The sequence below is a fragment of the Colias philodice genome, chromosome 15 (assembly GCF_061535455.1).
Source record: "Colias philodice isolate Cphi_HAF_F1 chromosome 15, ilColPhil1 Martin Lab GWU primary, whole genome shotgun sequence".
Classification (NCBI taxonomy): domain Eukaryota; kingdom Metazoa; phylum Arthropoda; class Insecta; order Lepidoptera; family Pieridae; genus Colias; species Colias philodice.
The window spans coordinates 10,059,046-10,076,194 of record NC_143100.1 but is presented as its reverse complement, the minus strand read 5'-3'; the positions used below and the strand labels follow the sequence as shown (position 1 = coordinate 10,076,194).

The 17,149-nt window shown below is 30.3% G+C and overlaps 1 protein-coding gene across 2 annotated transcripts in view; it reads left to right on the top strand.

Annotated features, from left to right (window-relative positions):
• Positions 1-885: 885 nt before the first annotated feature.
• The window catches only part of LOC149482473 (nose resistant to fluoxetine protein 6-like), a 32,684-nt gene continuing 16,420 nt past the window's right edge, over positions 886-17,149 (top strand). For both annotated transcript variants that reach the window (XR_016316705.1, XM_089704055.1), the window contains exon 1: positions 886-1,367. Coding sequence is in view for 1 of the 2 variants with exons in the window: in XM_089704055.1 (XP_089560181.1) it covers positions 932-1,367 (436 nt within the window). In the remaining variant the exon portion in view is untranslated. The remainder of the gene's footprint in view (positions 1,368-17,149) is intronic.

Sequence of the window (17,149 nt, the reverse complement as noted above, 5' to 3'; positions counted from 1 at the left end):
ATTTTTAAAAACATAACTGTAGTTAATAAGAGAAAATGTGAGAAATTTTGCTAGTGTTTTAATCTGAAAGAATAACGTATTTTATGTTCATATTATTTTACGCCAAATATTTTACCCAATATTTTTTTATTTTTATGAATAAAACACGTAGAAATTAACTATTAAGTTTAGCGATTATAATAGACGGTCTCTGAATATTAATTTAAATTTAATAAGCTTTGAATATTTATTAACATATTATTATTTACTACTCTAATATGATGTTTAATGCCCTTCTAAGCTTTTATAGTATAAAATGTAATAAGATTAGATCATTCGTTGTGGTTACATAGAATTATGTTTTACTTCAAAGGAATAGGTTGGAAGATTTTTTTAAGTCCTAGATAATAATATGTATTATTCTATATTTATATTACTTTAAAGAGGATTTTTTAGGCTTAGTCCTGATTGAATATGGATGAAACCAGGTAATTTGGTTTAGTTAATTAATAAAAAACTGGTATGTAAAATAGAGGCTTTTTTTCTATAAAAATTATTCTTTCTATGTGTATTGGAAATTTCAAAACAGTCATCGGGAATTTTATGCTAAGTATTTGTTTGACGTTACATTTCAATTTATGATATCATCATTTTAAAACTTAAAAATCATTAAAGTATATTGACGTTATATCGTCTGATTAATCAACATGTTGATGAAAACATATTTTTCATACGCACACTATCTACGCATTATATTATTTCAAAGGATTTTCCTCGAAAGCTATCCTACCGCATTCTTATTATGGTTCTCATAGACAACTCTAGTTGGAAATAGCGTGAAACAATGAAGCGATTCCAGTGAGTATTAGATACTTGATCGGCGACATATTTCATTGATCGAATCCTGCGTTTATTCAGTCAGTGTTTAGCCGCGCGCGCGCACGCAGGCATTATGCTCAAGATAATTCTAGTCCTTTTATTTACGTGTGCGATCGTCGCGGAAAACAATGACACAGATATCGATAAGCAGGTACTAAAACGCCTAGCCACAGTTATAGGTGATACCAAGAATGTTGATCCTAGGGATGTCAGCCGATTATATCGTACCGCGCAAATTTTTGGTATCGATAAGGAATTGGTTGATAAAATATTCAAGAGGGTCAATGAGTCGGATCGAGTAATCCACAAGGATAAGGGTTATAATGTGTATTCGGACGCGGATAAGGGTCCCCTGGGAGAGTCTCCTGATTACGCGTCGTCAGTGGTACTGGCCAGCGATTTGCTGTCTTTAACGAGTGCTGTCAGCAATGTGGCTGATAAACTGTGCAGGGAACAGGGCTATCGGTTCCTGGATGGGTTGCTGTCGAACAAACGATGGGCTTTGAAAAGTAAGTGCTCTTTATTTGTTGAAACAGATGAGTTTTAAAAGTATTTGAATTAACGGATGTAAATGGTGATTAAACATTTTCAATTAAAATTTAAATAGGTCACAGCCGATACATATTTTAATTGACAATTTGTGGGCTTATTATAATATGTAAAACTAATGTGAATAATTTACATAAAATAGGAACAAATCTTATAGGGATTTCAGAAAGGTATTTTTCTTCAAAGTCTATGTGTCAAAGTTTTTTTATGAATACAATTGGCAAATGTAAAAAATAAAGTTAAATCGAGTAATTCAACACAATTCTTCAAACAATTCAACCAAATTTTTTAAACAAATCAAAGTAAAATAATTGGTTATAAAACATAAAAATATATTAAAATGTTGATGGACCGGATTTAATCTAAATATCAATTCAACACGATGAATCTTCATTATTATTTTTGCTGATAGGATGATATTTATATACTTTGATTGTTTTAATATTCTAAATGCCAAAAACATTTGTTTATTGCAAAAACGTAAATAAATTATAAGTAAAAATAAAATTTGATTTGTGAGATCTTAAGAATTACAAATGAACCTCTCAAAAAATGTAACACCCACGGCGATGCTCAAATTATAAATAAAACATCCAAGTATTACTTGTATTTATGGATATTTATTATCTAAATTATCATAAATATTAAGTCATTCCTCATCGAAATTATTATAATAGACCGGAAGTTGTGACAATGGATAGCCTTTAGGACGATTCTAATTATGACAAGGTTCTGATACAACCTTCTTTTAAGGAAAATTATGAATATCGTTTTTTACTTTTATGTAATATTAAATAAATGTTACTTTTTACAAAATAGACGTTTATTATAGGTTTTTATGAGCATCAAAATCTCGCACATACTATAGAAGTATAAATATTTAGAGATAGATTTTGCCTTTGTGTAAGTATTCAAAAGAGGAGACTATTCATAAAAAAGTCATTTTTTGCATTTTTTAGTTAAAACATAGTTGTCGAAACTTATAATAATTTTCATATAATATTGTTATTATATGAAAATCCTTGTCGCGGTATTTATTAAGTAAAAGCCGGTACTTTGTAGTGAAAATACTTCCACTCTGACAAAAATAATTAACTGGAGCTGCTTACTTCCTTTTAAATATCGTTCTTCGGAATTTATACGAATTTATTCCTTATCCGTAGTTTGCTTTATTAAAACTTAAAAAATATTATAGTAAATCTTAAATATACTTATTTAAGACTTATTTATTCTGTTAGCTATGCTATATTTTCGTATCTTCCATTATAAAAGTGCATGTGATTACGAGAAGCTTCGAACGATCAAAAAATTGAGAATTTAGATCAAATTAATTACGAAATGATAATATTTTTTATAGATAACGTTAAATATATTTGAAGTTGTCTTCATATTAAACTTTAAATCGACTCTATCTAACGGTGTAAGATGCTTTCTTTATTAATATCAACTGGTATTAATAAAAATTTCTTGTTTAAATGTCTTATACATCAATGAAAATTACCATTAATTTAAATGTCTTATAGTCTCACTGATCTATCAACTGATATTTGGCTGATCATTTTCCAATATTTAACCACTCTCGTGCAAAATAAATACCTACAATAAATGTGTTTGTTTTAAAAATCCATACTAATATTATAAATGCAAAAGTAACTCTGTCTGTCTGTCTGTTACTCAATCACGCCTTAACTACTGAACGAATTTGCATGAAATTTGGTATAGAGATATTTTGATACCCGAGAAAGGACATAGGCTACTTTTTATCCCGGGAAAATGACGCAATCCCGGAAATCCCACGGGAACGTGAACTATACGGGTTTTTCTATGAATGCGCGTGCGAAGCCGCGGGTGGAAACCTAGTACAGAATAAACTAGGTAAATAGTAAATGTTTGAAATATGTATGAATAATATCTATTTTTCCTGGCCACTATTTTGATTTTAGCGATTTTATGAAAAAAAAAATAGCTTGTTGATATTTTATATGGATTTGACATTTTATTGGAACTAAAAAATGTTCAGTTTAAAATAAAATTTCAGAATTTAACCACTAGATACCTTTTCGCTTCCTTCACTGTTGTTGTGACTTTACCTACTAAGAAAAAATATGTACCTATTATCCTTTTGGTTTCAATTTCAATTCTTTATACATAGCGTATTAAATAATTGTTTGACTAGTCCTGATTATTATAAGTTATTGTGACTTGAAACATTTTTATGCTGTGAAAAGCGAATCGTGGCGTAATGCCAATACAAACTGTTTTAACGTCGGACGTATGCATAAAAAGTATTCTTGCAAAAGGGAACGTGACGGAAAGATAAACTAAGCCGAGAAGCCTTCAAGTGATGCTAATAATTATGTTGTGTATGTTATAAATTACAAATAAACAAAATTAGTCATCGACAATGTGATAAATGCATGGAATTGTTTTAATATTTTGTACAATATGGTATTGATTGCTAAATTATATTATACTATATTTCCGCCCACGGCTTCGCCCGAGTTTTCAAAATAAAACGCGCATAGTTCCCGTTCCCGTGGGATTTCCGGGATAAAACCTATCCTATGTGTTAATCTAAGTTACCCTCTATATGTGTGCTAAATTTCATTGTAATCAGTTCAGTAGAACTTGCGTGAAAGACTAACAAACACACACACAGACACATCCTCACCAACTTTCGCATTTATAATATTGGTAGGAATAGTTATGGTAGTTGCAATCAGATGATTTCAAATATTATTGTTATTTCCATAAATAAACACTTGTCATATACAGTTAAATAATGAATAATTTTCTTATTTAACTCAATGTGAAGTTGCCTTGAGAATTGTATCTAAAGGTAAATAAACCAACGTTGAAACATAAACCTAGAGTGTATCAGTATTGCTATACCTGTCCAGATTTAAATGATAAGTAAAGTACAAATTTTCTAGTTTTTATATAGAAAAGTCTGATTATTATGGAGTAATTTTCTGTTAATAATAATCTGAAGTTTAAAATATTGTAATACCTTAATAATATTTTCGTATAGAGATTCTATTTGTGCACGTCAAATAAACAGAAGTAGAGTAAATATTTGCACAATCAGCAAATTATTCAAATTTGTATTGCTGAGCAAATCAGGAGTAAACAGACATAGTTATCTCATAATAAACAGATGCGTGAGAATAGCAAAAGGTATAAGTGTGGAAAAAGGTTAAAAACCTAAGACCGGTTACACACCTGCGAATAACATTTTTACCTTATAAATCTTTCTTGATGTACCTTACATATTTTTCTTAGGAGTTTTATTCTAGAGTTCTTTGACATTAGACTGTTACAAAATTAATTTTATATATAAAAATGAATCGCAAAATGTGTTGGTAAGCGCATAACTCGAGAACGGCTGAACCGATTTCGATAATTCTTTTTTTATTATATTCCTTGAAGTAAGAGGATGGTTTTTATGTAGAGAAAACGTAAATATGTAACCACGGGCGAAGCCGGGGCGCCCGGGGCGGACCGCTAGTTATTAATAAAATTTTCAAAAATTATCACGTTAAAAGCAATAGTTACAAACGTGCATTATGTGTAAACTGCAAAACTTAAAATAACTATGTGTTATCTTGCATTTAAATTATTATAGATTAAAATAAAATGTTTGAATGATGAAGTATAATTTAAATAATAACATAAATAAACAAAACTCTATTTCCACTTTATCCTCGATTTGAATTCAATAAAATTGTTTGTAATTTTAATTGGGTCACATTATTTTTTTATTGTTACGTTATGATAAGCAAATACTGTAAAGCATTTATTTTAGGTTGCAAATAAAAGTAAGAAATAAGTCGTTTATATTTTAGCATTGCGCAGACAGTCCGGTTCAAACAGTTGACTTGGTTCATGTCTTGTTGACCTATCCTAAGCGGAAGTCTTATTTCGTAAACCTTTTTTATAGTTATTTTTAAATCAGATCTATAAACAAATTCTTTGTATTTTTAAGCTTTAAATTTACAATTATTCGAATCGAACAGAAAACGAAAAAACCGTATGAATCAAATCAAATAGGTAAGTTTAAAATCTTCGCGATTTCTTTGATAAAGTGCTTGACGTATTTAACTTGTGAATTCTAACAAGTGCTACCTATATATTAATCATACAGTTATTTACACATCTCATGATTCGACGGTAAGACCCCCATCTTAAGTTTTTTTTATTCACCATGACTCAGAACACGATATCATGGGTTATAAATATTCTCGTATAGAAATAGTCATAAATTCAAATTTATGAAACTAAGAAGTCCTTAATAAGATAGAATAGATTTCTTTTAACCACAAATGTTACGACAACCAGTTGTTATAGAATAAGAATGCACCAGTTATAAATATCGACCAATATCGAACAAAAAGAATTCAAATCTATCGAATTTCTACAAATTCTATACAACTATTTCATTTTTAGTACCTACCGAAACTTAGAAAGTTCACTTTCGTAACCGAAGATATCTAAAATCGATTTAGGCACTATATATGGTCTGAATCCAGTTTTGTTGCAAACAGTTCAATGACTTACAGAATCCAGTCACTATTACGAACTATGCGGTTGCATTCACTGACTCCAAACTTACGTAGAAATTACGAGAATTTTGCAGTTTCCATCAGGATAGAGTCGAGTTTCCACTTTCAAAACTGTATGAGTCATTCGCGTTAAGGTAGAATTCGGTTATCGTAACTATTCTGGAAATATGAACTGTTTTGCTTGTAAATGAAAATGTACTGTTAAATGTAATGTGTATGTTCAAGCGTAGAGTGAACAGGTACCTTCTAGGGAAGCGCGTTCCATCGACCACATCTCAGCTTAACATCAGGCGAGATTGTGGTCAAGCGCTTCCCTATTACCAATAAAAAAAAATGAAAATGTTTTTGGTAGATGGGAAGAATGACACGCTAGATTAGGTAATCACATAGAGCCATCTCAATGATAACAGTAACTATTATGTATGTAATTCCATAATAATATGTGCCTGGAAAGAATATTGATACAAAACCTGATTAATGACTGCTAAACACATTGAATTTAATTAGGTATAAATTATAATATGACCTGTTGAAAATTATTTTATCTAACGGAAAACGGAAACGGGGTTTTAGAATTGGTGGTAAATTAGTAACAAAATCCTGTTTCATCTGGAAAGTCCGAGCGAGTGTACGATTTGGACCTTTACCTTTCATCATACTGTTTTAATTTTTATTAGCACCTACATCATTGTTGACAGTTGACAGTTGAATCTATACTAATATTATAAAGCGGAAGAGTTTGTCTGTTTGAACGCGCTAATCTCAGGAACTACTGGTCCGATTTGAACAATTATTTCGATGTTAGATAGCCCATCTATCGACGAAGGCTATAGTCTATATATCATCACCCTAGGACTGAGAGGAGCAGAGCAATACGGGTAAAACCGCAGGGCACAGCTAGTATAAAAATAAAGTGACACATATTGTAAAACTTCCAAAGCATATAATCAAGTTTGTTAACACGAATAAATGTTATGTTAATAACGGATATAATAAGTATTGTGTTAGTCATTTGAATACATTTTTGAAATATTATGTTTTTCCGCTTGACAACAGCAAATGCTCGGCTACACCACTCCTTTATTACATAAAATTATAAGGTTTATATATATAAACGATTACAATATTAGATAAACATACCTGATTTTGATGCTGGTGGGCTCCAGATGTTTATATGAATCTCCAATTGAATGTAATTTTGAGGTAGAGATATGACCGTTTATTCTATTACTTTTCGAATGGATACAAAATTTTATAATTAAAACGATATTGCCCAAGACGAAACAGGTAAATATGTGTTTGATAGAAAACAAGTTTTTGGTTTTGAACAAGACCATAAAGAACATCTTCAGACGAGGTTCTTTTGTTAAAAAAAAAACTTAAGAGTATACATACTATAATATTATGTTCTCATAAAAAAATATACACAACGTCCTGTTAAATTATAAATGCCAAAGTCTGTCTCTCTGTTTCACAGTTAAATACACTAGGTAAAGTAAAATTTATATACCCAGACAAACATTAAAGCTGCTTTTATTTCAAAAATTAAGTTAAGTTTGTTTTAATCGTATGAAAGTTTTTGTGCGAGATTTTGGGTGTATCTAAGTGAAATCCAGGAGCATAGCTATTGCATAATAAGGTCCTATCACTATATCGAAGAACATAGAGCTAAAATTCTAAACAGTTTAAACGAACCAAACAGCATAAAAAGTACAATTCAACATGTTTGTTTTTCCCATTTAAAAACTTAATTAATACCCAATGCAAATACATGTTGCCATAAACAGTTATATTACATAATAGGGTTTATTGTAATTCTTTATCTATATATGTATTGTTTATCTGCAAAATTATTAGTTTTATTATGATATTTTAGTTTCTTACATTGTTGTGGTGACTGTATTTAAGTCTACATAAATACTACTAATCAAATTGGTTATAAGTGTATGCAAAACCTTTGTAAACTAAATTATATATAACTGCAAACATTTCACTACTTCAGATAAGACAAAACATTAAAAAAATAACAGTAACTTCTACATCCGTATTTTTGAAAGCATTTAAGTAATAGGGGTAGTACACCCTCATCAATAAATGATACTTAAATGAACTTGAAAATAATTACCGTACTTGTTTTTCTACGATCGTTTATTGTAAACTTTTATAAGTACTGGTGTATAAATTATTACACAGTAGGCCTTCTTATACGTATTTAATGTTCCCTTCACGTAATGCAGTAATAATATCATTATTTATGTATAATATATAGATTTGTCGAGTATTTGTTTCATCGAATTACGTGCACTGTGCAGGGAGAGTCATAGATAGAGTCGATCAAATTTAGTCCCTTCGGTCGTAGATTCTATTTAATTGAATATATTTATCGATAGGATTATTGACAGCACTAGTAGTTTATATTCTGAGCTCGTAAACTGTTATTATGATGAAATTGTAGTACTATGTGCAACCGGTTTCTATAACTAACGTTTGTATCGTTGTTTGTCTCTTGATATTGAACTAACGTCCTATAAATATAAAAGTTTAAAGAACCGAACGGTGTCGTAATAAAAATGTATAGTAATGTAAGATAAGTACTTAAAGGTGGTAGACACTGTTTTACAGCCAGATAGAAAAAATAAAATAAGAGCAGTATTTTCTTGTGTTAAATTATAAAAGAGTGTTGTGCAGAGACTAAAGAAAATAGATTTTATAAATAATAGAAACCTATAATATAATTGCAAATAATATAAATTATAAACCTAAGTTTTTAGTCATTAAAAAAACAACGATCTATAATCTTGCAAAGATAATAAATCTATAATTTTTAAAGATTAATTATCCATAGTAGTTTATTGCATATGAACTTCAACCTTTACTTTTTAAAGACGAAAGATTCATTTTAATTTTCTACCTACTACCAATCTTTCAACAACGTTGTATTAAATTAAAGGTTCAGAACTGAGTTTGAGTTTGAAGTCAAAGATAACATTAACAATAGAACAGGAAAAGTTTCAATATGACGATTTCTTGAATAAACTTTACGCGCCAATCGATAACTATTGAATTGATTTGCAATGCACGAATAAAGCATCGTCTATGCATCTAAAGCAGGGTGTTTATATTTATAAGCTTTTGTTTGTGATAGAATTTGTCTGCACATCAATAATACTATGTCTGGGGTATTTGATGTATGTTATATATTTTACTAGCTTACCGCCCGCGGCTTCGCCCGCTTTGTCTAAAACCTTATAAATTATATACCAAAACCTTCCTCTTGAAACACTCTATCTATTAAAAAAAACACATCAAAATGCGTTGCGTAGTTTTAAAGATTTAAGCATACAAAGGGACATAGGGACAGAGGAAGCGACTTTGTTTTATACTATGTAGTGATGTTATGTGATTCTTTCCGAATTTGTGGATTTCAATTGATTCTAATCGCCTTGTATTGTTCAAATATTATAAGTATATAATAATTGTAAATGTTTAGTAATAATACTGAAGGTTTTTAAGTTGTATCATAAGTTTAATAATATTAGCAGCTAAATGTAGATTAAATTAATTGTTTTAATTCATAAAAGTCACGTTATCTATCGATCAATGTTATATTATTTTTTTTAGAAAGCTAAAAGATGTCATATTAAATAATGTACCTATAAATTATATAAAAGTGGAAGAAATAGAATATATACCAAAATATATTCAAGCATACAGGAACTAAGGATTAAACTAAATAGTAACATAAAAAAGTACTAACACGAAAATATTAAAATTATTTACAGTTTAATAAAGGGATTGAATCCGCAAATCGTCCATTAGTATGTATAATCCCGTAATACTTGTGACGTCATCACAAAATATGATGACGAGTTAGCTGACACTTTTTAACAAAGAAGTGGCTATTTGCATACATTGAGATTTTAGCATGTTGTTATTAATCAATTAAATATCCACGAGCGTCATAAATAGCAGTTGTAGGGTTTTTTGATGATAATATCTATTATTTAGGATTTATTTTCCTTATTTTTGGTTGCGCTTAGGATATTTTAATTACCAGAAAGATTTTATTTTTTATTTTTGTGCGAAAATAGAACCACTAAAAAAACCAGAACGTCATAAATTATTTAAATTTTAACTGGTGAAACGTTATTTGTGAATACCCGTGGTGAATACTATTTGTTTTTTTTAATTATTATATACCTACCTAGTTATAAATCAGTTTTTAATCTTTAATTTAAAATTTGATTGAAAATGTATATATTTTTAAGTATTTGTCTCATAATGGCAAAATCTATCAGTAATAAGGGTAACTCTTGTGTTAATAGCAGGAACTTATATTTCATAAATTAATCGCAATTAAACAAGCATTGCTCCGCTCCTATTGGTCTTAGCTTGATGACAATATATTATTATATAGCCTTTAGCCGTCCTCGTTAAATGGGCTATCTTTAATAACTGAAAGAGTTTTTGAAACCGGACCCGTAGTTCTTGAGATTTTTCATTTTTTTATATATAAGAGAAGGCAACAGAGCAGACGCGTCACCTGCGTCGCCCATAGGCACCAGCAATGCCGGGGACATTGTTAGTGCGTTGCCGGCTTTTAAGATACGTTCTTTTCTTGAAGGTCCCTAAGTCGTAGCCGTTTGGAAACACCGCATTCATCCAAGAAAAATTCATCCTAACAAACCAACTCTTCAGCTATATAATATTAGTATTTTAGATTGATCTATAAAACAATTATTCAAACATCAGTGTGGACCGTGGTCACGATATGCAAAAAAGAAAATCGGACACAAATTCATTAGCTATAAATATATGAATAACAATTAAATATTAACATAAAAATGACGCGCTAGAGTTAATTCACCTCAAAATTTTTAAAAACCAGTTTTGTAACATTTTAAATTATCCCTTTATGGGCGTGTATGAATAAATAATTTATATTCGATAGTTGAATTTATAACGGACTTAAAGCGTGATTTATGACTGGAAAAATTGAACGAAAGTTCGAGTTAAGTAGGGAAAAATTCGCGTCTTAAAACAACAACATAAAAGTTTGGTACATATCCTACTAATATTATAAATGCGAAAGTTTGTGAGGATGTGTGTGTGTGTTTGTTACTCTTTCACGCAAATTCTACTGAACCGATTACAATGAAATTTGGCACACATATAGAGGGTAATTTGGATTAACACATAGGATAGGTTTTATCCCGGAAATCCCACGGGAACGGGAACTATGCGGGTTTTTCTTAGAAAACGCGGGTGAAGCCGCGGGTGGAAAGCTAGTTATAAAGTATTTTCCATAAATAAATTACCTTTATTCATACTAGGTACATGTACACTGTTATATTACAGCAACTACATTATTAGGTAAACTACTGCAGTCTTTATTATAGGGGTTAGTTTAAAAGTTTAAAAACAAGAAATATATAGTATTAAATTTTCTAAATCATGAATTCAAAGGTCATTTCAAACATTTTCTATAAAGTCCTATCCTTAAGGGTGCGTATAAAGCAAAATTTCCAATCTTCTATTAGATGATACGTGTAATATTCAAGACCAAATCTAAAAAATAAAATATATATCAAACTAGATGATATGTTCAACGATTCTGTTCACCACTTTTATCGTGACAAAACCAAACGTTTATCTCGAGAAAAAAAGAGCGCCAAAAGTGGTTTATCGCAGATAAAACCAAAACTAAAAGTAATTACACAAAATGCTCTGACAAGTATCTTGCAAATGTTTTAATATAATTGTTTATGAAAAAAAAATCATAATAAGTATTACCATGTCAAGTAGAAAACGTAAAAGTGTGAAAATTAGAGCTAACTTGGTGATTTTTTTTTATCGAGTCAATTTTAATATTTTATATTTTTGATTGAACAGAATCGTTGAACATATCATCTAGTTTGATATATATTTTATTTTTTAGATTTGGTCTTGAATATTACACGTATCATCTAATAGAAGATTAGTAATTTTGCTTTATGCGCCCCCTTAAGAGCTAGATTACTAGATTACTAGAAGTGCGAACTGCAATGCCTGAAGCTTTCAGAGACCTGTGTTTTTCCCGTGCAGTTAAAAACTTGACGCTCACTACTCGTACGTTGTTCAAGTAAAAAATAAATAAATTAAAAAAAAATTGGAGGCTTTATAAACCATGAGAATTTCCATTAGGTATTGATATTTTTAAATGAATGATGTATACAATGTTTGAGATGCCGTTGATAATTGTAAATTGCTATATTTATGAGGTTCGCACATTTTTTGTCTTTTTATAATACCAAATCTCGTATTTTTCCATAGCTGCGTAATTGTTCTAATGCCAAAACAAATGATAGTTGTTTAAAAAAAACACAATTTAGTATAATTGAGCCCGCAGACTTGTTGACTTGAGATTAAATATAGTGCGTAGAGAATAATTGGTATTCCCTGTATCTATATAATTATTATCATAGATATCTATAGTTATTATATATTCTTACATCAACATAAAATAACAAAAAATCTTCCCATATTAACGATCTTCGAACTCGTTTAATTTAAATGAAACTTCTAATAATATACAGGATTGTAAGTAATAAGCAGAGCAAAATTTAGGCTATTTTTAGAAATAGTCGGTTCCGGTCACCGGTTCCTCATAAAATATTAATCTATACTTAACTTAGATCATTAAGTTAATAATATTATAAAACTGAAGAGTTTGTTTGTTTGAACGCGCTAATCTCAGGAACTACTGGTCCAATTTGAAAAATTCTTTCGGTGTTAGATAGCCCATTTATCAACGAAGGCTATAGGCTATATATCATCACGCTAGACCAACAGGAGCGGAGCAATATGGGTGAAACCGCGCGGCACAGCTAATTACAAATAAAGTAGCGAAGTCACGGGCATCAATTTTTTTTACAGTACAATAGGGGAGCGCTTGATTAAAAACAAGTTTAAACTATATACATATTTTATAATTGTATAAAATTTTCCAGAATTTCTTTTATTTCTCGGCTACTAAAGGCAGAAAATTTCACAATAAATTAAAATGGATCAGTTATATTAAGCTAGAATTCGTGTTTTTATACAAGTCTCGTACGACTTTGTACACAGAAAGCTGATGTAGCTATAAATTTGAATAGGTCATTGTCCACTTAACAATTAGGTACAGGAAATCAGCTTACTAATTGAAATGAATTTAGGGTGTTTACATACTAGAAGCTTTACTCAAATTACCTATGTAATATGTGTGGTTCGATATTTGTTTGTATTGACAAGAATCGAAATAATATATTACTTATAATACTCAAATACGTAAGAACAATGAAAAAATATAGATTGGGATTTAAAGACCATGTTTAAGACATTCTTCTTCATTAGGTGGGGAATATGACTTGAATAGATTTTAGGCTTAGTCCTCACAATAACTCAGCCAGATTTTTTTATCACTTCTCTCGTGTATCCCAAGTCTTATATATAATAGTACACAACACAACACACACAATATAATAATAGTACATCAAAACCAATATTTTATTCCAACTACTAAAGTTTCCAAACGTCCATACTTGCGCGTAATTTACGTAGCGTACATTCTAGAACGTTCAGTCGGGAACAATGACGACAGTGTACGCGTTTTGCATATCAACACGGCTGCACATACAAAATGCTAAGATTCGTATTTGATAGTGGACCGTTTAGTAGTCACGACTTACGATACGGTAACGATATTCTGCTGTGAATGAGAGATTTCGATATTCGATAATTTCATGTTGTTAAAAAATCGTGAGCAATTTTTACAGATTCCTTATTACATTATAGGAAAAAATTATGTTTTCATAACTAAATCGTTTGGCAAATTTTAAGAAATTCTTTAATTTTCGCTAAAACAAAACTCAATAAGAATAAATTCATTGAATAAGTTAAAAATAACAAGAACGAGATAATAAAATTAAAGCATTCGTAAATTAAATATCATCGTATTGATAAAGCAGAACCATTTTCCATGTTACTTATAATATAATAATTTAATAGTAACAATTAGTTAGCAAGGTTTAACTGCTGTCAGTTATATAGAAACATTAGATGACAGTTTACCTTACAAGGTAATTAATTACAATGACTCAAAATTTTATTAATATGACACTATAGTGAAGTCCCGTGACCCCAAGTGGGGTAAGGGGCAGATGCATTATCCATACATCTGTTTCACTGATCGATTTTCTTTAGGAACAAGTAGGTGATCAGCCTTCTGTGTCCTGCCAGACCGAGACATTTTTTTTTCTTCGTCTCCACCGGGAATCGAACCCAGGACCCCTCGGTTCTACGCTCACGCGTCAACAACTGTACTAAGGAGGCGGTCATATACCTATAATATTATGACACTATTATATTTTGTATAACAATTAATGGTTGTTTAAAATGAAATATATACATTTCACAATATTTATTTAGAAGATGACTGTATAGTTTTATCACAGTAGGTATTACAATATTGTGGTTTTATCATGACTATTTTTATATTTTACTACTAAAATTTGAATACTTACTTATAGATTTTTTTTTAATTTAAGCTAAATAGCTAATTTATCTCTATATACAGGTTTTAGGCTTATTTTTTATTACGAACTGGTAGGTATTTGGTTATCAACGGTCAAATTAAATTCAATATAATATTATAATAACAAATTCATTTAAAACCCTCGAATTCATCAAATTCTATTCTCTATATGATTGATTGTAAAGCAGATAAAAATGTTGAAAATATTATTAGATTGTTTCCTATCTAGACAAAAGACTTTTTCATTATAACAAATAAAGGGAACAATATAATATGTGTTAGATTGAAATCTAGATTCTAGAATGAGAATAAAATAATAAGAACAGAAGTACCGGCAATAAAGAAAAAATATTAACCAAAACTCTTATACTAATTGAAATCGTATGTTGTAATATCGTTCAATCGCCTAGTTATCCGATAATACAATTCTGCAAAATTAGTATCTACATTCAACTAATTAATAATATGACAGCGAAGCGACAAATGTGATTATGGCAAGATACATGACTAATATCGTATAACAATTATGTAATTTTGGCCAGTTCCATATATCTATGACGTGACAATGCTCGTCACAGCATGCATTTGGGTCTACGTTTAAGCCTTATTGAAATAATTCAGAAATGGTTTGTTAATTTTTATTATAGATGAACTTGTCGGCTAAAAGGCAGACGCATTTTACATATGAAATATTATAAGGTTAAATTTTGTGGTACCTACTATGATAAGAGTCAGAGAAACCTATTTAAACCTTCAATTAGAAAATTAAAACATTTGTAAAATACGTCTGCCCTTTAGCCAAGGAGACATACGACTCATTAGTGCTACCAATTTCAATTTAAAACGTAATCTTGGGTTGGGATGAAATTTTACATAGCCTAGAGTCGGATATCAGTCATATAGAGTATGTTCAAAAATATCATTATCTCAAAGTATATCCATTAGTATCATATTTTGACTCATTCATCAGTATCCACTTAACTTAATTCCAGTCGAGATTGTGTTCTATTCTTGTCGCGACTAGCAATTGTAACATTCTTTGAATAAATCTGACATTTGCGTAATATGGCTGTGACCTTGTAATTCACATGGTGTTCCAAAACTTCCAGTTTAGTATTCGCGGTCGTTCAAGGTCATACAGGTGTAGACTACTAATCGATTGTGCCATCTTCTTGCAGTTACTTAACAGTGAACTTATTATGTATTACTTCTTCTCTAATATACATAAAGCTATTGAGTGGGATTATAGTTCTTCTTTTTAAAATACATTATTCCTGAGTGATAGGCTACATTTTTTTGTTGTCGTCTCAGTTCCATTTGGAAGGGGCTGGAATGATCGGCTTATCTATACTAATATTATAAAGCTGAGGAGTTTGTTTGTTTGTTTGAACGCGCTATTCTCGGGAAATACTGGTCCGATTTGAAAAATTCTTTCGGTGTTAGATAGCTAATTTATCGAGAAAGACTATAGGCTATATATCATCACGCTACGACCAACAGGAGTGGAGCCACGGGAGTGAAACCGCGCGGAGCAGCTAGTAAAATATAAATTATATTTACTACTAAATCTTGTTGAACAGTTAGTTTGTTTGAATGTAGAGTGTGCTAGTTAAATTATATGCTTTTTATAAATGTACCAAATAAAACCAAGAAATAAATCAGATTTTAATTACTCTGATTCGCATTAATGTGCTTGAATCATTTCGAATCTGATATCGAGTCTAAATTTGTTTTTGTTTATGAAAAATCTTTGTCGTCTTGACAAAGTCCGTTCCTAAAGTAAATTGATTTCCGAGAAGAATGTTAGAAATTATAATTAAATACTACGGCGACAGCTTTTTCAACATTGCGAACTTAATACAGCTCCCTTTAATTTTAATTCCAGGCCAAGCGTGGCTAATCGTCTCAAATAAAGAGAACCAACTAAATTACATTTTCTTAAGACCTAATTTATCTAACTTAAATGTTCTAAAAGGATAGCAGTTTAAAAAAGATTAGCAATTGGATACTAGAGATTAAATAAACAATATTATAATATGTGTGTAAATAAAAGACCTTGAAGATAATATAACAAGTATACAATATGTAATGAAAAATAATGCCGCTAATATAATATCGATCAAAGATGTACAGTGTGTCCGGACATGACATACCGATATTTGAAGGGGCTATTCTCCAACCCCTCTGCAGTCCCCTACCTCACCCCCCTCAAAATGGTTTTCGAATTTTTTAAAGTATGTTTCATCACTCTTATCAATTAAATGTGTTTAGTGGTCCCTAGAATAACTTGTTATTGTTCGAATAAAACCAAATTTAGTATTTTGTGACACTCACTTTCGAAGTTATTACAATTTTCCGAATTGATAGGTAAAGATTAAAATGGCGGCCATTTTGAGGGGTGAGGTAGGGGACTGTAGAGGGGTTGAATTGTCGATAAAAATACCTGGAGAATAGCCCCTTCAAATATCGGTATGTCATGTCCGGACACACTGTATATCCAGTTTCATACGGCATATTGCATGTAATAAACGTAACTACAATTACTACCTACATAGTACATACTTATCACATGGAAATTCTGCCCGTTCCTGGAATAATCTGTAGCCCTGTGCTGTAGGTTGTAGCT